We start from the raw sequence: 20,315 nt of genomic DNA on the forward strand, positions 1-20,315 counted from the left end.
GGCACAAAACAGTTAGTCCAACACACATCCCAGCAGAATACAAAGACAGAACACACACTGTTGATATTTTTCTTGCAATTTGTTTTTTTTTTTCTTTATTTATGTTTTGTGGTGCAGTTTCTTTTCATTCAATATCAATTCGTTTCTCCTGCACTCAGGACTTTACAATTTCACTTCACTTCGTTTCTCCTTCAATTTTTCTTTACAAGCAGCCGAGTTAAAAAAAATAAATAAAAAAAAATTATCTTAAAGAATACATAAAAAAAATTGTACATAGCTCGTATAAATACATATACAGCGTATGATACTCTAGTTTGAGTTTTTTTTTTGCTTAAGTTTTTTGTTTTTTTTTTTGTTTTTTTTTTTTTGGTTTTCCTTTTGTTGTTTTTCCTTCCACAATAAGTGAATGTCTTGGTTAAGTTGGCGTTCAAAGCGGAACGAACGTACAGAAAAAAATCAATGATTGCAATAAGCCGAATGGGAATAATAAAGAGAGCCAAAAACTTCAGCTTAAAGCAAAATCAATAAATTAGTGTGCAAACTAAGAAAGGAAAAAAAAAATGTGGGAGCGGGGGGTGGGTGTCGGAAATTATGTATAAAAATATGACTGAGCGCGCTAGACCTCTCACAAATGCCCGTTCTGCTTTAGTTCGCCTTCTTCTCGGCGGGTGATGCCGTTGCCGTTAGCGTCGCTGTTTCTGCTGATGCTGACGGCGTCGTCGTCGTTAGCTGCGCAGCAGTCGGCGTTGACGCTGCAGACGCTGCCTGCGAGCTGATTGAAATGTCCAAGTCGCTGGCGCTATTCTGTAACGGTATAATAGAGAGCGAAGAAAACAAAATAATTACAGTTAAAGTGTTAAGGATCGAGCGACAAATTTAAAAAGAGCTTATTGGTTTTGTAATAGTGTTTGAAGTGAAGTATTGATACACTCACAATACTAATAATAATTAATTAATTATTAATATAGAATCACAAATATTATTAAATTTTGAAGATAGTTACAAATCTCATATAACTTTTAAGCTCTTGATTATTGTTGATGAGCTCTTGAAAATAGATCAATTATAGGAAAGAACAACTTGAAATCACTTAACATATGTGTATATGTATGTCTTATCTCTCGTAGCGTGCTATAATTGGCTATAATTGAACTGTTCAAGAGCATTACAATAGTTACTTATATCTTCAATTGAACTCAATAAATGCTGCGACAATTGATCGATTCTAAGATGTCGATTTAAGATCAATGTGTAAGTATATCGATAAATTTATAGAACATTAATTTGAATAATTAATTTGTATAAAGGGCTGGATGTGCTTCCATAAATAGCTAAAAACGTTCATTTAATGTAAATAAGATTTTTACATAAATTAATCGTTTATCGGTAAGCTAAATATAGGTAACTGCAAAGGAAAATTAACCGAAATAAATCGTTTGTCGATAAAGTGCACAGAGAGACGTTTTCTACAGGAGAAAATTAAACTCCATGAAAGGATTATATATAAGTTAATCGGATATCGGCAGAATGGATAAAAGACAGATGAAATACTATCGAAGATTTTTAAGTAAATTATCGATAGTAATTTGCAAAGGAGCACATGTAATCCTATCGAAGGTTAATCGTTCATCGATAAATTAAATATAGATTTCTAACAAAATCCTATCGTCGGTATTCGGGTAAATTAATCGATTATCTGTCTTAAGACTAAGCTCCCGTCCCCACACTCACCTTCATCTCCTTGCGCAGCTTCATGGACTTGCCCATGCTCTGCAAGCGATAGCGCTCCTTGGCCCGTTCGCGTATCTTCTCGGGCACCACCAGGAGCGTGGTGGTGATGTTGCCCACAAAGAGCAGCAGGAAGAGCCCGCACATGACGGACACGTGCCAGGGGGCATCGGGCGGATAGTAGGCCAGCTTGAAGAGCGTCCAGGCGTTGTACGCCTGAAAGGCGTACCCAATGAACAGGAATGGCAAGAGGAAGCTCAGGCCGCGCCACATCCACGAATGGAAGCCCTCAATGGTAATGTCCATATTGTGGCGTTCGCCCAGCGCCTTCAGCCGATACAGCAGACCCTTCTGATAGCCGAACTGCAAATACTGGACGATGCCTGCGCACAAAGGGAACCAATCAAATTGCGGGCAAACACAGCGATATATATATATATATATATATATATATATCGGTCGGGTTTACTCACTGATGTAGACATTAAAGTACATGAACTGCAGACGAAAGAGTTGCCAATGCTCGCCCTGCGGCCAGACCAGCAGCACTCCGGCGGCCACCGTCGAGATGAAGTGATGGGCGCGCCACCAGCCCTTGATCCTAGATCCATTCACCTTCAGTATGGACTCGCGTATGGTCAGGGTGCAGTAGTACCAGACCAGCAGAAAGATGAAAGCCAGTTCCAGAGCTCTGTAAATGTCAGTGTGTATCAGTGTGTGTGTGTGTGTGTGTGTGTGCGTGTGTGTGTGTGTCTCTACTCACCTGTAGTTGAATATCAAGTTGAAAAATGCCATTATCAGTCCAATTACGTTGAGTATTAACTTAAACTTTTCATAGTCATCTTTGTAGCGAACTTTGTCGTTTCTGTTCAAAATCGAGACGTTCACATCGCCTAGAATGATCTGCAAGGGTTGCAAGGGATGGGGGTTGGGGTTGGTCTTTGCAATGTCAATCGGCGTGAACAGCTCACCTGCAGGTAGCGACCGGATCGCGCCGGCAGCGATTGCTCTATTTCGTGCAGCTGCGCCTTGCGCTTCAGCGACATCTTCAAGAGATCATCCAATTTGTCCTTCTCCTCGCCTTCGGCTGGTCCTTTGTATCTGAAATTTGAGAAAGCCATTTCAATGTAGATTGCGAGTTGAGAGAGGGAGAGAGAGAAGCAGATGTGGAAAGAGAGAGAGAGATGGAGATGTAGAGGGGTAAAAGAGAGAGAGAAGTTGCAGAGCGAGAGATAGAGAACGGGAAAGAGATGAAGATTGACAGACAGACAGACAGACAGAGAGAGAGAGAGAGAGAGAGAGAGAGAGGGAGAAATACCATAGCAAACAAGTAAAACTGCTTCAGTTGGCATTGCCAGACTAGAAGATACCCGGAACACTGCGCAGAGCTGCAATTTCTATCATTCTTCTATTGGGACGCAGAGGCCTTTAGTATTTGAAATGAGTTCTCGGGAATTATGGAGGGGAGGTATCCTACATTGAATAATATCATAAATAAACTTAAGCTCCACAGCTTCAACAATATTCAGGCTGCGCTCAGAAAAATCATTCAAATTATCGATTTTTATCGATAATTAGGAAAAGGGTTCGGTTATCGGTTAGGTTTAGACTTTGTGGACGGTCTATGGCTATATCGAGTCAGCGCGACTTGCTGATCAGCAAACTATATACTGCCTTGTTCTGCCTGTTACAAACATTTTGACAAAGCCAATATACCCGACTCTAATATTTTCCATGGGTACCTTGTTATATGCTATAATATCTTGTATTTCATCTGGTATTCTAGGGAATTGATATAGAAAGCGAGAGAAAAGCAAAGAAACATTTGTAATATCGATAACATATCGATAAGTCAGTTGTGATATGTAATAAAACCCAATAGAAGATATAGCTATAGGAATGATAGGAATGAAACAAGTTCAGTGTGTGACCGATTCGATCTTTGGGACAGGTAAATGCAGTCGCCGTTCCCATCGAATGGGTCAAATGCCAATTTGCATAATTATATAATCTTTATTATTATAGAGCAGGCAGGTGGGGAGGTCTGTACGTTAGCGGTAGTTAGTCCGAGCTGGCCTAGAGCGAACGGTATCAATTATACACACGGCACACGGCACACGGCACCGGGCACGGGGCAATTTCGATTTGGCCCACGTCAAAGTTCAATTTAGACATAATTGACAGTTGCACATGTGTAGGGCATGGGTACAGGGTATATACGGGGCGTACTATATATAGATGTGTGCGGGTATTACTTATGGGTATTACTTTATCATTGTATTCGCTGTTCGTTCGTCGCTTTGTTTGCCTTTTATCTATCGCTTGCATAATTCGTGTTTTTATTTTTAAACATCTAAGAAAACAAGGCAAGCGAGTGCTACCGACTGCACAATACTCGCTCGCAGTCTGAAAATAATCGAATCACTCTTTTGTAGCTCTGCAGAGGAACTCTGCATTCACTTGACTGTCAAGTTTGGTAGCTCTAAATGGAACTCTAGAAGATAATAGAATAGAATTTTCATGCTTCTAGCGCTGCAACTTGAGAAGTTATCGATTATTCCGATCATAGTTACAGGATTGCCTAGACGAATATATTTATATATAGAGAGTATCTATTAGATGTATTTGAATAATAGTAGTTTGAAGGAAATCTTAAGAGTTCTATAGTTCTAAGTAGTTGTACGTCCATTTCGAAAAAGGGGCCTAAAGCTTATATATATAACTTTTATAGCTTGGCATTGTCTAGAGGAGTGAGTATATATCTATACCAAATGTCAAATTTCACTAGAACATGATACGCAACCAATATGCTCGCTTCACTGCATGAGCGGGTATTACTAATATACTCTCTAGACACACATACATATATATGTATATATACATAAAATCTTGCTGATAAGCGATAAACGATGGAACGCAGTGTTAGAGAATGCGAGGAAAGCACTTGAACGAGTGGCGCTGATAGTGGGGGTTACTTAGTTGATCAAATAATAATCGGGCTCTGACTTGCCGTTGATGTATGGCAAAAAGCACAAAGCAAAAAGTTGAAGCGTTAATTCCACCCGCAGGTTTATTATATAACACCGGAAATGGGGCTAAAAGGCGACATGTTCTCATAGACAGTCACACACACACATACACATCTGTGCCAGGCAAGCACAGTGAACTAAAAATAGTTGCTTGTATTTGTGTTTGGCTAACAGATTTTGTTTTCTATTTTTTGTGTTTTTTTAGTTCCATTTGAACACGCGCTAAGAGTCGCGTATGAAACGCGCGCGTTTTGCAGCCGCTTTGGCTGAGCGAAGCAAACACGCAAACAAAAACACAAGCACAAGCGAGCGCTTGCGCAAGTCGCTGGTGCAGCACGCCACTTTGCGCAAGCGCACACAAATCGTGTTCTATTTTGTTTACATACGGTTTGCGCAAACTTTGCAATAACTGTAATTGCTTGGGGTGCCCCTTAGCTGTCGTTAGTTTTAATATTTATTTTTTCTGGTTTTTCGTTTTTGCATTTGTCAATTAAGCTTAATTTGCGCAACTAGTTAAATGCCCTTTAAGGGCTTCACAGGTAGCGTGTTTTTTCTCTCGCACTTTCTAGAGTTCATTTGTAATTTTAGCTCGTGTTTATTATTTTGACAGACCGAAATCATTTAATTTATTGTTTTGTTGTTGCATCATTTGTGAAGAGTAAAGCTGGCAGCTAGCCAAGCGCAAGGTCAACCGTTTGGAGGCAAAGACACAGCAAAACGCGAGCGTCTAAAAACGCTCTGGCATACAAACAAGCACACAAACAAGTGTTTGAGTTGCCCGTTTAGACATAGAGAGAGAAAGAGAAGGAGGAAAGAGTGTAACGCGTGTGAAGCGTAAGAGAGAGTGCAATGAGTGCTGCGCGCTTACAGCATTTATACATGTGCTCTCTGGCGATCGTTGACATACATACATACGTACAATTAAGCGCCAGCACAAAACTCCACAACTGTTACAGCAACAACAACAATAATCAAGCTGGCCTTGCCCGCGCGCACAGTGGGCCCCAGTTGCTGAGCATGCAAACGAAATGTTCAAAGAGAAATCAAAGAATGCGCAATATATATATTTATGTATATATATATATATAACTAATGCTATTTAATGAATAAACAATAAGAATGATTTGCTCAAAGCATTCTGAATATGCAAATAGCTTAAATAAATAGACAACAGAAAAAGAAACTGGTATTCGAGCAATTTGTTTACCTAGCCAATTTTCATTCAACGTATTTGTGCCACTGTGGTCACTCAGTTAGCTTTGTTTATTATTATTGTTGTTTATATTGCTGTTTTTTGTTTTGTGTGGCTTAATGTTTGCTGGCTTTTCAGTTTACGCTTCATGCAACAGCACAGGGTCAAGGGCAGCTTGTCGGAAAGCGGGGCAAACCAAACCAATAGGAAGAGCCAAGGAGTGAGCGAGAGAGAGAGTAGTGGCCTGGTAGCTGGGCAAAGGTTCACTTTCAATTACAAAATAAACTTTTTATGACATTTGCTCTGACAATAAATGCGCCCAACGCCCGTTCGGGCGCAAAGTCTACGCGCATTTAGTTTTATCACAGGTTTTTATCAGAAGAGCCCCATACAGCTGTAAAAGCTAATTGCAAGCTGGCTACGACGGCTAACTAGAAGAAATACGCACTTTGGAGCAGTCGACACAGCTGTTGCTGCTGGAGAGGAGGGGGAGGGGGGACGGGGGTCAGTGGGTCCGAGCCTTGCCTGTTGATAAGAACGCCTTTACTGACTAATTGCCGACATACATGTGTTCCACAATCGGCTGATAAGCAGCGTTTGGAGCTGTTTCTGTGTGTTCGCAGTTGCGAATCTGATTAGAATACCTCGTTCGCAACGGTAATTGATTGAGATCAAATTCCAATTGGAAAACTTCAAAGGGTTGTTTATATTAGAGATGGCCATTTAACGCATTAAACGGAAACGTATTTCACAGAGCGTTGAGCAACTCGACACGGAAACGGATTTGTCATGTTTTAATAGGCATCAAGTGCACTTAACTGCACTTACGATTGTTTACTACGTATTCTACGACGACGATAAGATGTATTTATTATTGAATTTCCAGTTATGGCCGTAATAAATGGCATTAAAACTGTCGTGTCACGCTGTCATCTCTAACTGAAGCCTGTTGCAATTCATTGCCTATGCACATAGCTAAGTACAGTTAGCTGTATGCGTGTGTGTGAGAGTGAATATTAGCAATTATATAAGGGTTGGCTCTACTCTGCATACATATGTATAGCGACTTACAGTTATATATATGTGTATGTATGTAAGTTATTTGTACTCACTGTCGCATAGAGGCTGATATTTGATTCATGCGATATCGTTGATGCTTGATCTCGTTGAAGCATTTCTGTTGATGCTGATGCAGCTGCTCCAGCAGCTCGATGTTGCGCCTGTTGCACTCCTGCAAATTACAAACGCACAAGAAACGCTCTCATTAGCAGCTGTCGTAGGGCCCAAACAGTTGAAGCAGCAGCAACAACAACAATAACGCCATCATCATCATCATCAACAGCAACAACTCACCTCAAGTTCGGCATATTCACGATTGAGTTCATCCCATTCATTGCTGAGCGTCTGAATGTCCATTTTACTGTTGTTGTTATTATTGTCTTCGCTGGACGCGCTTCGCACGATGTCTGTTGTATGCAACAGCTGATTTGAGGTTAGGGTCTATGCTGGCTGTGGTGGTGATACAGAGAAAGAGAGAGGGGGGAAGAAAGAGAGAGAGAGAGAAAGAGGAGGTCAGCCACTTGCCGGCTGCCGTTGGGGCCGCCACCAAAGTTACCAGCGTTGTTGGCTGTCAAGTATTTTGGTGAAAAATCAATTGGCCACAACGCAAGCAATTCGCTTCAATTTCTTTTTCGCTGTTTAGCACAGGCACAGTCACAGTCACAGCCACAGCCACAGCTAGTTGGAGCTGAACGTGTTTGGGTTAAAAACGAATTACACGTAGGTTTAGCACCTGAAGTTTGGAAGTAATGCCGCGCTGCTGCTTGGCTGCGTTTGTTGGTTTGTTTTAAAAATAAATTTGTGCGGAGCAGCGACGCTTATGCCGTGCGGTAACTAAAACTGAACTGAACTGAACCAAACATCGACCACTGAACGGCGACAGCGACGATCCAATTGGTGGCGGCGGCGACGGCGGCGGCAGCGGCGACGGCAACGGCAACGACGACGGCGACGGTAGCCTGATCTAAGGCAGCGAACGGTGCTGTAGTATGTACGCGATAGTTAATTTTAACTACTTAAGACTTAGTTTGGCGACAGCACTTTAGATTAGAGATGCAAGTTAACCAACCACAAACACAACAAACGGGCTACAGCAGACAGTGAGCAAGTCAACCCAACGATACACGCACTCACTCACCAAACAATATTCAGCGCTTGAGTGCCAACAACAAAACAATGAGAGCGAGCGGTGGCGACGACCGACGTTCGCTTGTTGCGCCGTATGTTGGGCCAACTGGTCGTCTCGCTCATTTGCTTGCTATTGCTATCTTCTGTTTACACACACGCTGTGCTGCCGCTAGCGTGGTTGGCTATGGTGAGTTTCTCAGCAATGGTGAGTTTACACGATGGTAAGTTTTATATGGCGCGCGCGGTTTAAATTCTCAATACTAACCGGTAATCATATGTGTAGTCCGTGTTTTTGTTATTAATAAGCAATTTTTTTTCTCGTTGTGTTCATACAGCAGATTTAATTTCAAATGCCAGGCCTGTTAACAGTAAATATAGATTTTTAGCAGCGGTTTTGAGGGAATCAAAAAAAATGTATAACAAAAAAAAAATATTCATATATATATTTGTATATAAAATATATAATATATGTATTAAGTGCAGCCGCTACTCCTTGCGCCTGGCACGCAGTCGCAGCGCCAGGTAGGCAAAGCCGCGAAAGCACACAATGAGCAGGGCCAATCCCACGTAGTCGAGCGGCAGATCGGCGGCGGAGAAGTTGAGCGTCTCCAGTATAACTTTGCCGGAGCTGGGGCACGTTGTGTTCGATGAGGTGCAACTGATTTCGCCCGGCTCCACATCGGCCCACTGGTTGATCAGCAGGCCCTCGTTGGCATACCGAAACCAGGACAGATACGACAGCCATTTCAAATAAATGGGCACCGAGCCCGAATTGAGGAAGAAACCGCCAAAGAGCAGGAACGGTATGATGACTGGCGGGCCCACCGACAACGCCATCGATGTGGAGGAGCTGGCGCAGGATATCAAATAGCCAAACGAGGTGGACACATTGGCCACCAGTGTGACCAGCGCCAAGCAGTTGAAGAAGTGCAGCACGCCCGCTCGCAGCCCAATCATCGGGTATGCAATGGCCGTGAATACCAGCGGAACCGTTAAGAAGAGCGGCAGCTCGGCTATGGTCTTGCCCAGAAAGTAGGTGTCGCAGCGATAGAGTCGACTGCGCGCCTCCCGCATAAACACCGGCAGCTCCGACGTAAACACCTGCAAGACCCAAGCAAACGATAGAGAAGGGAATAGAGTGAGAGAGAGAGAGAGAGAGTTGCTTACATTGATCGTGGCAAAGACATTCTGAAAGGTCATGTTGGTCAGGAAGAGGAATATGGCTCCATTGATGTTCATCACGCCCACCTGCGTCAGCTGCTGCCCCAGAAAGATGAGTCCAATCAGCACAGCCACCATCTGAGATCGGGAAATGAAACATTCAAATTATTTGATATAGAAATCGGACTTTAGTTGTCGGACATCGGACATCGCACGTCGGACATCCAGCGACACTTACCGTGGTCTGTATGAGTCGCACTTTGACCAGCAGTGGCTCCTTCAGTACGGACAGCCAGGAGCGCCAGAGCACGGCCCGGAACTGCATAAACCAGGTGGCCTTGTACGTATAGCCATTCTCGGGCTGTTCCAGCGGCTGCGCCTGCGCCTTGGCAGCCAGCAACTGTTCCATGTCGCGGGCCACTTTGCTAATTGCGAAATTGTCGCAAATCTTGGCGATGCGCTCACGCGACTCCACTTCGCGGCCCGGCACTATGGCCAGCACCTGCACGTAGAAGTCCGCCGGATTGTAGTTGGTCGGACACTGGGCGCCAACACTGCGAGGAAGCTCACGATGAGTCTCAGTGGGCTTATGACCTGGGCCATGTATTTGGGGGTTACTTACTAGGAAAAGAAGTCCACTGCCTCGCTGGGTGTGCCAAGGAAGGCGACGCGTCCCTCGGCGATGAGGAGTATCTTGTCGAACAGCTCGAAGAGCTCCGATGATGGCTGATGTATGGTCAATATGACGGTTTTGCCCTTTTGGGACAGCTTCTTCAGCACTTGGACGACGCTGTGCGCGGTGAAGGAATCGAGGCCCGATGTGGGCTCATCGCAAATGAGTAGCGGCGGATCGGTTAGCGCCTCCGAGGCGAAGGCCAGGCGCTTGCGCTCGCCGCCCGACAGACCCTTGACCCTGCCCGGCACGCCAATAATCGTGTGCTGGCACTTGCTTAGCGACAGCTCCTGGATGACCTGATCCACGCGGGCCACACGCTGCCGATAGGTCAGCTGCCGGGGCATACGCACCATCGCCTGGAAGATGAGGTGCTCCCGTGCGGTCAGCGAGCCAATGAATAGATCATCCTGCTGCACATAGGCGCAGCGCGCCTGCATTTCCTTGGCATCCACGGGCTGGCCATTGAGCAGCCGCATGCTGGACGGCGAGACCTGGACGCCATGTGGCGACCGGAAGGCTAGCGCGTTCAGGAGCGTCGTCTTGCCGGCACCGGAGCTGCCCATGACGGCCAGCAGCTCGCCCGGATAGGCAACGCCGCAGACTATAAGATCACAGAGGATGTCAATGGTTGGAATCGAAGTGGATCGCTCCGTGGATCTTACCATTTTTAAGCAGATGCTTTCGCGGCGCCGGAATGTGGCGTTCGTTGCAGAAGAGGCCGCGCGTCCGATTCACCAGCTGGCGCCAATTGGAGCCGGGCTGATGCACTGCACCGAATATGTCCACGTTGTGCCAGGCATAGGTGAGCGTTTCGGGCTGTTGGCCGTCGTCGCTGTGGCTCAGCGTGCCATAGTTCTTGGCCTGGCCAAAGCTTTGGCTAAAGCAGCTCTGCGATGTTGGCGCCACATTTGTGGCAGGCGCCGTCGCCGCCGCCGCTGCTGCTCCCTGCTCCCCCTGCTGTAAGACACAAGCCGTTTTGAGTGCGTGAGTGAGGATGAATGGATGGACGCCTGGATGGCTGGACAAAAAGGTTTCAAAACTTTTCAATTTCGCGCGAATAGCCAACACTCGTGGCCATAAAAAAGGGCGACGGCGCGTAAATCTTTTCGCCGTGCTAATTCCGTCGCCCACTTACGACCTTTTTCGAATGGCAGCGCGGGCGTCGGCGGAGGCCCGGCCGTTTAAGTTTCATAAAAAGACTCGAGCCCATTTAAAATGTGCAAATTAGGGCGTCCATAAGCCGCAGACTCTGCTGAGTTCTCGGCCCTGTTGCCACTTCGTAAGACAATTGGCCCGGCGCAAATGCCCAAATCGCCGCATTCAGTTTGGGTTAGCGCACTCAATGCGGAACAGCCCATTCACATGATGGCCATTTGGTAGCGAGCGAATGCCAAACTTTGTCCTCAAATCCGCCTTTCGAGTGCACTGAATCAGTTCGTCCGACTCTGTCAAGTAATTGAGCAATTGGGCATCTCCCAATTTACTTAGCATACATTTCTTTTCGATTATCAAGCGAGTTAGCTTGCTTGGCTGTGCACGGCCACTAGGCCGTGCTCCTTTTCCCATTGAACGCAAACCCGGAAGCCTTGCACCTTTGTATTTCATCCGCTTACCTTGGCTTTAAAGCCGATCGCTTTAAACTTAGATCTAATAAATTGTAACCCTTCACAGCTATATTTTTATACTGTAGGACTTCATTTACTTAGTACTTGCAGGCAAAGCCCTTCTATCTGATTCTCATCCAGCCCAGCCACTCGCCCTCAACTTATCCAAAATTCAAATAAGAAAAACTCATTTCTGCGTGAGACCTTTTTCTGTGATTCTCATGACTAAATTGTCCTTTGGAAGAGTAACATAAATGAGCTCATACCAATTGAAGTTTCTTCTCTTGCATTGTGAACATAATAAAACTAATCTCTTTCTCTCTCAGTCTTTGTCTCTTCTGTCCTTCGTGTCTCTCCTTTCCCTCAGCCTTCGTTTCTCCTTCTGTGAGTTTCTTCTGTCTTTCTCCGTGTGTCTCCTTTCTCTTCTTTCCGTCTCTGTTCTACTACATCTCTTGCTCTCGCTCTATCTCTATGCTCCATTGTATCTATCTCACGTTCTTGGTCTGTATCTCTCTTGCTCTCTCTACATGCCTCTATCTCTCACTTTTTCTCACTCTCTTAATCTATTTCCATCAATCTGAGTCTCTCACTCTTTCTCTATTTTTCTGTGTTTCTCTCTCGCTTCATAAGTCGTTTCTCCCTCTGTCTCTTCTCTCTACATTTCGTTCGTTCTCTCTATATCTATCTCTTTCCCAGCTCTTCCTTTACAACTCTTGCTAGCTTTCTCCATCTCCTCTATAGTTCTCTATTTCACTCTCTGTCTCTCTCTCTCTCTGAGTTATTTTACTTTTCTCTATCTATCTATTTCTCTCCTCTCTCTTTATATCCATATTTCTCTCACTTTCGCTGCCTTTCGCCATCTCCTTCTATCTCTATCAACCGCTCTGGCTCACTCATTCCCTCTCTGTAGCTGACTCTGTCTCTCTGCCTCTCTTTCTATCTTGCACTCTTTTCCCATCTCTTTCTCTCTCTAATATAGTCATATGAATATGTATGTTTATATATAGGAATATTCATGTCAAGATCCTTTTTTGTTTTCTATTTCGGACGCCAGAGAAAAACAAAGTTTCGAGTGACGGGCCGAGTCCATTAGGCACATTCATAAAGTTGGCAGACTTATTAATTTGTTTGAGATACTTAGTTAGGGTAGTTACAATATATATATATATATATATATAGATACATATATATATACCTGTCCCTGTATATAAGGCTGCAGCGACATCTGGCGTCGAGCTGAGCTACGCTTGCGGCGTTGCCAGGCAGCTAAAGAAAACGCATTTCTTTAAAAGTTATGCAGAAAACGATGCGGAGAAAGGGAAACAAAAAACACAAGAAGAAAGTACGAAAATTAAATAAATATGAAATGTGAAATATAAGCCGGGGGCCGAGCTGGCAGACAGCGAGAGATAATGCAGCAACACACACTTAAGAAGCGCCAAGGAGGCTAACAACAACAACAACAACAGCAACAGCAGCAGCAAGACAAGCAAATAAATACAGGAAAAACTTTTTAATAACATTTTTCGGCCTCATTTGTTGTGAAAACAATTTTGCTTGGGCCGCAGAGCGCGCCACATGCCACGCCCACTGCCCGCTGCTGCTGCCACATGTAACGGATATTAAATTTTTCGCGTCTACCTCAACGAAGACGTCGCGACGTCGGCGTCTCCAATTTCTCAAGCCAAATTGAAATGCAGCAGACAAACAGCCAAAGAGCAGGCCGCGCCGCGGGGCGTGGCAGCAACAAAGATCGTCGGACAGGACGACGCGCGCTGCGGCAGCGCCATTATTAATAGCCTGCGCGACATTTTTCCCATCGAACGCAGTCCGCATTCATACACATATATATATATTTTATATATGTATATATATATATTTACGTAATTTGTTTGATGATTTATACAAATTTTGATGATTGCGTAAGGTGAGACGCAAATGCTTTCCATACTGTAGTCGCCCCCTGTGCCGCCTCTCCAACAGCTGTGCCAATTAGCGTATTGCCTGCGAAGCCCCTCAAGCTGGGGCTGGACCAGCTTCCAGGTGGCAGTTGGAGTGGGGCAGAGTGCGGCAGATGTGGAGTGGCATTATAACCGCAATGGACATTGTGGGCGTTAAGCTTTGGCTTCGCTCTCTTGGAAGCCCTACGCGCGGGTAAAAAAGACAACAACAAAAGCAGCAGCAGCAGAAGGGCAAAGAAAAGCTAAGCAAGAGTTGGTCAAATACCCAGGAACAAGTGGTGCAACAACGTATTGATTATGCATTAGGAAATAAACAACTTGAAGTTGTTGCAGCTGTACAAATGCAACATATTATTGAGGCAAGTCCAGCCTGAAGGAAGTCAGTCGAGCAGGAAGTGGAGAAATAAACAGAGAGGGATTTCCCTCAGGTTAAAGGGAGATTGAAGGCCCTTTGATTGTACTTTATCGATAGTTTTGATATCGATTTATTGATTTGCTGAGCAACTAGAAAACTGTCTTTAGATGCAATATATGAAATCATAGCTAGCCTTTCATAAGACTTTGTATATAAGCAGGGAACAGGCTTAGAGATGTATATTGAAGATACATCTATATCAGATACATATTTATTAGCTACTAAGATAAGTCTCATTCAGATACATCATAGTTATCACATTAACGCATCTAGGATATCATAGATACATCTATATCAGACAGATCTATATCAGATATATCTACATGAGATACATCATGCTTAGATATATTTATATCAGTTACTATACTATAATATGTCAGACAGATTTATACAAAATATATATATACCTCATAATTCTTAGATACATCTATATCGGATGCAACATAGACATATCTTTATCATAGATTCCTGTCTATAATAGATGCATGTATATCTATATCAAAGCCACATCTACATCATAGATACATGTCTATCACAGATACATCTTCCTAATAGCTACATCCATCTCATAGATACATCTGTATCATACATACATACATCTATCGCATAGATACACGTATCTTATAGATACATCTAATTCATAGATACTTCTATAACATATTTATATCTTTCTCATAGATACATGTATCTTATAGATACATCTATTCATAGATACTTCTATAACATATTTATATCTTTCTCATAGATACATGTATCTTATAGATATATCTAATTCACAGATACTTCTATAACTTATTTATATCTTTCTCATAGATACATGTATCTTATAGATACATCTAATTCACAGATACTTCTATAACATATTTATATCTTTCTCACAGGTGCATGTATCTTATAGATACATCTAATTCATAGATACTCCTATAGGATATTTATATTTTTCTCATAGGTACAAGTATCTTATTGATACATCTAATTCATAGATACTCCTATACATCTCTCCTATATATCTCTCCAACATCTTATCGTATCTTACAGATACAGCCTCATCATATATAATATCTATCGCTTAGATACATCTGCATTCCTCATATCATAGATAGCCCAACAAAGTATATCCATATTTTGAGCTCGCCGAAGCTGATATCCCCTCAATCGAGCGTAGATAAATATATGTTTATAGGTAAATCTAAAAATTAAGTTGACTTCCTGTTTTGTTTGCGTTCAGTTTTCCATGGAAATTATTATGTTGATTATAAATGTTGGTAGGAAAATGCAAATGAACGAAACGCAAAATATTTGCTTTAATTTGTGAATTTGGGAAATTGCGTAAAGCGTGAAATTTTATTAAATTTTGCGTGAAAGCCTGTATGTGGCTGAGCTGAAGATAAACTAATTGAAATATCTGAGTTGAAGGATGCGGCTTGACACACAAATGGAAAGTCAAGTTTGGCGTGTGGAAATTGATGGAAATTCGGCTTTGCTGCTGTGAAATCTTTTAAGCCTGTCGAGTCAAAGACTTGAATAAACACAGACGGGCTAAGATAGCGACACTTGTCAGACAAGGTGCCAAGAGACACAGATAAAGACACAGATACAGATACAGATACAGATACAGATACAGTGGATGCTGATGCAGATACAGATGGAGACACGTTGAATGGGCAGTCAAATAATGACCCAGATAAGAGCAGATTATACAATATCAATAAAAGCAAAAGCAAATAAATAAAACAAAAGCAACAGCAGCAACAATGACAAGAACAACAAATGTGAAGCGAAAAACAATAATAATAAAACCAAGCAGCTTGAATGCGAACAGAATGAAGCCAACACAGTGACAACAAGTTCTTGTTAACAAGCATAAACATGCGTTAAGCACTGCTCAGATATGCCACCATAGATACAGATACAGATACACTGCCACATAGATACATGCGTATACAGATACTTATGTATATACAGATAGCTGCTACAACTTCGTTGGAATTGTTGGCTGACACCTGAGCTGCACTTGTCTCTCTGCTAAGCCCTGCATAGCTGCCATGCCCTAGCCACAGCCCAGAGATACTTCTAGAGGCATTCAAATCTGAGTGAATCGTGGAAGCTTACAAATACCTTTAAAAGCATTCGAAACTAAGATACTATAAAAGATATTCATTGCCAAGTGAATCTTGAATGCTTTCAGATATTTCTAAAGACATTTTAATCTGAGTGAATACTCATAGAATACTTCTAACTTTCCGTTTAAAATGAATAATGAATGAATAATGAATACATACTTTTAAGAGAATATTGAATGCTTATAGATACTTCTAAAGACATTTAAATCTGAGTGCATACTCATATAATACATCTAACTTTCCGTTTAAAATGAATAATGAATAATGAATGACATTTGAATCTGAGTGAATACGTAAAGAATACTTCTAACATAACTTTCCATTTAAAATGAATAATGAATACATACTTTTTAGTGAATTTTGAATGCTTTTAGATACTTCTAAAGACATTTAAATCTGAGTGCATACTCATATAATACATCTAACTTTCCGTTTAAAATGAATAATGAATAATGAATGACATTTGAATCTGAGTGAATACGTAAAGAATACTTCTAACATAACTTTCCATTTAAAATGAATAATGAATACATACTTTTTAGTGAATCTTGAATGCTTATAGATACTTCTAAAGACATTCGAATCTGAGTGAATACTCATAGATACTTTTTAAGACTTTAAAATACTTCTTACATTACTTTCATGAACACATTCAAATCTGACAGAATCATTAATACTCAAGAGAAGTATCTACTTCTATTTACATTCAAATGTGACGGAGTCTTGATAGTGGTTCGAACTTCGTCAACAAATGATTTTAAGCTTGGTTCTGAGCCTAATTTTACACATTTGAAATTTTGGTTTATTGGATTCCCTCCCAGCGTCCGTCCCTTCACGCGCGGTGCAGGTGTTTAGCACTTCGTGCTGACTCGCTCTTTTGCTTAAGGTACACCTCTTCCTTATGCTTGTCAGCTCATTAGACCAAATATATTTATTAAATATACAATTTAAATATTTTAATAGCAACATAACTTAATTTCAGTTTAATTTTGTTAAATAAATAGGAAAAATTTAATAAAAATTGTGGCTAAGAAACGTTGGCTAAATGTATAAACAATTCACGGAATATGACGCCTATAAACATTATATATGATATGTTACTAAACCGAATTTTTGTTCTTAAAGATAAGCCAGAAGATAGCTGTGAGCAGAGTTAACTGTAAAGGTAACGTTACAACGTTTGCGCGCGCTAGAAGCACTGGCCCAATCAGGATATTAATCAGCACCCAAACAGTGGTCAATATTATATATATATAAATATATATATATATGTATTTATCTATATATAGTTAAACAAAAAGCGAGTCTGTTACGATTTCTATGCCAACTACAGATTGTTCTGTAGCTGTTATTCATGTTGCTTCTGGCTCCGATTACACATGTTTTGCAACATTTGATTCGCATAATGCGTGCCACTGTCCATATATGTATGTGTGTGTGTGTGGGGCCTGTGTCATAGCTGAATCTTGGCTTTAATTTTGACTGATGCAATGCGGTTGCGGTCTCTAGACATACGTATATATATATGTTATATTGTTGCCTAGCCTCAAGCTAGGCAGACACCGCACCGCCCCTTCCCGCCCCCAGAATGAGTGGTTTGGTTCTCACGCTGTTTACTTACGTTGTGCAACTGCTCGGCCGATGGATGCTTGCTGCTGCCGCGTATCAATAGCTCCTGATCCTCTTGGCCCATTTTGGTGGACACGCACACGCACACGCACGCACGCGAACACAGACACACAGCACAATACACAAGCAAAGGGGGTATCGAAAAAAAAAGTGGAAGCACTCTTCGTATTCTTGTTGTTGCTATTTTTGTTTCTTCTGCTCTTTTTATATATTTTGTTGTTGTTGTTGTTGTTGATGTTGAGCTCCTTGTCTATACAATTAGCTTCGTAACGAATGCGCGGACAAAACGCAACTGACGTTCAACGACTGCGCGACTGAGTTACGACGCCGGCAACGGCAACGGTAACGGTGCGTCGCGGCGGCCATTGACGCTGACGACGCCAGCGAAGCGCTGCTTGCGGTGGTGGCGATGAGTGAAATTTGATGAGTGCAAACAGATAAAAGCTCCGCTGCAACAACAGCAACAAGAACAAGAATAGGCGCGACAGCAGCAGCAACAACAGCAATTGCTTCGTCTACTTTGTCCATGTGTGCATGCTGATTAAAGAGACAAACTCAACTGCTGCTCAACTGTTGTTCAACGGTTCGTTTAAGTTTGCTTTGCTCTGCTCTCTGCTCGTTTCTCAGCGCGTTCTGCTGCTGCTTCTTCTTCGCCTTTTCTTCCCTTTCCGCTGCTTTTAATGGCAGGCGACTGATTGGCCTGTCTGATCGTTTAGTTGGTTAACGACAAATAGTTTTTGTTTTGAATTAATTGAAATATGACTGCTTATAGATAATTATGGATATATTTCCTTTAACGTTAGTTATTTGAGGAACTAGTTGAAAACCCAGTTGTTTTTTTTTTTTTGCTTTTATAAGGCAAAGAGAGTGAAAATTATTAACAGGGTATTTAAAAGTAAGTGCATTCAGATTCTCGTGTATTTTGCTTGGCTGATCTAAGGCGAAAGCTTCAAAATGGACGCTCAAATCATTTGTGAGCGTACCCAGTGTCGGCAAGTGTACCCGTGAGTGTGTATGCGTGAGTGTGCGTGTGTGTGTGGCTTCTTTCGTTGATCACTTTGAGCTGAACTCAAACTCGAAACGACTTTTACACAAAACTAACTCAAAGCTCATAAGTAGCGGCACTTGTGGCTGTTGTTGTACTCGTTTCTCTTGTTCTTCTTCTTCCTGCTGCTGCTGCCTTAAAGTGTCACAAATTTGCTGCATGTGGCGCTGGCTGTGCAGCTGCCGCTTTAGGGGGCAACACACAAAATCTCTCTAGAACTTTTGCTAAGCACCCGGTGGTGCCGCCTTCGTCTGCTCATAGTCGGATGCCATCATTTACTCACTCAAATGCTATAAACTTTTTACACTTAACAATTTATTGTCACTCTGCTGGCGTCGCCGTCGCTGTCGACGCTAGCGCTGCCGCTGGCGCCGGCAGCGTTGTTTGTGCCTTGCAAGTTGCAATGTAAAAGCAAAAAGTGCAAAGAAGTAACTCGAGCAAAAACGTAGAAAGTTTCGCTAACACGCTTTTACACTCTCTCCTAAGCACACACACACACACACGTACGCGCACACATACAGGTAAAGCGGCCATTGACACTTTGGAATCAAGTTGGTCGAGCTGTTTGCAGCTGAGTTTGTCCTCGCGTTGACGCTGAGCATGACTTAACCCCTGCTCAATAGCCCGACTTTCTAACTGCCCGCCCAGGCAGCCGCCCCCGCAACGCGTTAGCCCATGCAAATTATTGACGCGGACAGCGGCTTCAATAAATCTGTGTGTGTGTGTGTGTGTGTATGTGCGTGCGTGTGTGTGTGGCAACTTTTGCTGTGCCTCGCTTGCGCTAACTTTATGCCAAGCGCCACGCTAATCAGACAGCTTTCTAGTTCATTGCATTGAACGAGCGTCACGCCCACATCTGTAAACGTAAGCGCCCACGCCCACGCCTAACCAAACGTCCTACCGCCCTACCGCCCTCCCGCCCCTGTCTAGTCATCTTCTGCCTCGTCCGTCAAGCAGCCACTCAACTGGCTGTAATTGCCAAGTAAATCAGCGCTGCCACTTGCCATGCCCCAAAAGTATGTACAGAGGGGGCGGACGGTGGCACAACGAATGGGAATTGGAGTTGGGCTTGAGCTGGGATCTATTCGTTACGGGAGGGCGGTGCTGGGCTTGTGCTAAACTTTGAGAAGTTTTAAAGAGGAATGCTTCATGGGCTAGATTCATAGTTAGTTAGTTAGTTAGTTGCTGGGCGTAACAACTTGCTAAGGGTGGGCGACTGGGGGGCGGATGGGCAGAGGGTGTCGCTGTTCCAAAAGTTTAAAAAGGGATGGAGCAAGTCGCCCGTCTGCTCTCCGTGTGCGGGTGGCCTTTGCCTAAAGCACAAATAAACAATATTGAACAACTTAAAGGAAGCTGTGCTCCATAAAGCAAATATATATAAATGATAACTCTATATATATATAAGCAATATATGTTATATATTCGATATTAGATTAAATAATTGATTGAATAATATTAGTAATCAGGCTTAGCTCACATAGAGTGAGAGCTAAGCTTTTACTAAGTTAATCAGGAATTCGAATATGCTAGCTAAGATAAGTTAGGCATACATTTGAGGCTGAGTC

General features: G+C 42.7%; 2 protein-coding genes across 5 annotated transcripts; both read right to left on the reverse strand.

Annotated features, from left to right (window-relative positions):
* Window positions 1-355: 355 nt before the first annotated feature.
* On the reverse strand, window positions 356-8,486 carry LOC111595353 (transmembrane protein 120 homolog). 4 transcript variants are annotated; one of them, XM_023309030.2, is made up of 8 exons: window positions 8,402-8,486; window positions 7,303-7,458; window positions 7,062-7,180; window positions 2,700-2,829; window positions 2,492-2,631; window positions 2,202-2,419; window positions 1,732-2,111; window positions 356-804 (listed from the first exon to the last, which is right to left on the reverse strand). In XM_023309030.2, exons 2-8 carry the CDS (start codon window positions 7,363-7,365, stop codon window positions 646-648), a joined length of 1,209 nt encoding a protein of 402 aa, XP_023164798.2. In that variant the 5' UTR covers window positions 7,366-7,458; window positions 8,402-8,486; the 3' UTR covers window positions 356-645. The 4 variants fall into 4 exon arrangements, with proteins under 4 accessions (XP_023164798.2, XP_030079930.1, XP_030079929.1 ...); XM_030224070.1 differs by lacking the exon at window positions 8,402-8,486 and adding an exon at window positions 8,147-8,365; XM_030224069.1 differs by lacking the exon at window positions 8,402-8,486 and adding an exon at window positions 7,742-8,044.
* Window positions 8,487-8,621: 135 nt separating this feature from the next.
* On the reverse strand, window positions 8,622-18,019 carry LOC111595365 (protein white). Its single transcript, XM_023309050.2, has 6 exons — window positions 17,698-18,019; window positions 10,636-10,927; window positions 9,920-10,574; window positions 9,536-9,851; window positions 9,304-9,435; window positions 8,622-9,237 (listed from the first exon to the last, which is right to left on the reverse strand). The coding sequence occupies exons 1-6, from the start codon at window positions 17,767-17,769 to the stop codon at window positions 8,623-8,625; spliced, it is 2,082 nt and encodes a 693-aa protein (XP_023164818.2). The 5' UTR covers window positions 17,770-18,019; the 3' UTR covers window position 8,622.
* Window positions 18,020-20,315: the final 2,296 nt, after the last annotated feature.

The sequence above is a fragment of the Drosophila hydei genome, unplaced genomic scaffold (assembly GCF_003285905.1).
Source record: "Drosophila hydei strain 15085-1641.00,03,60 unplaced genomic scaffold, DhydRS2 tig00000349-arrow-arrow-pilon, whole genome shotgun sequence".
NCBI lineage: Eukaryota > Metazoa > Arthropoda > Insecta > Diptera > Drosophilidae > Drosophila > Drosophila hydei.

Bases quoted from the DNA above. Each gene is read 5' to 3' on its own strand.
- LOC111595353 (XM_023309030.2), bottom strand. From the start codon at position 7,365: ATGGACATTCAGACGCTCAGCAATGAATGGGATGAACTCAATCGTGAA. The intron at 7,181-7,302 runs GTGAGTTGTTGC...TGTAATTTGCAG, and splicing joins GTGAATATGCCGAACTTGAG to GAGTGCAACAGGCGCAACAT. The intron at 2,830-7,061 runs GTGAGTACAAAT...CTCAAATTTCAG, and splicing joins ATATCAGCCTCTATGCGACA to ATACAAAGGACCAGCCGAAG.
- LOC111595365 (XM_023309050.2), bottom strand. From the start codon at position 17,769: ATGGGCCAAGAGGATCAGGAGCTATTGATACGCGGCAGCAGCAAGCAT. The intron at 10,928-17,697 runs GTAAGTAAACAG...GTCTTACAGCAG, and splicing joins CGGCCGAGCAGTTGCACAAC to GGGGAGCAGGGAGCAGCAGC. The intron at 9,238-9,303 runs GTAAGCAACTCT...TGGGTCTTGCAG, and splicing joins ATGTCTTTGCCACGATCAAT to GTGTTTACGTCGGAGCTGCC.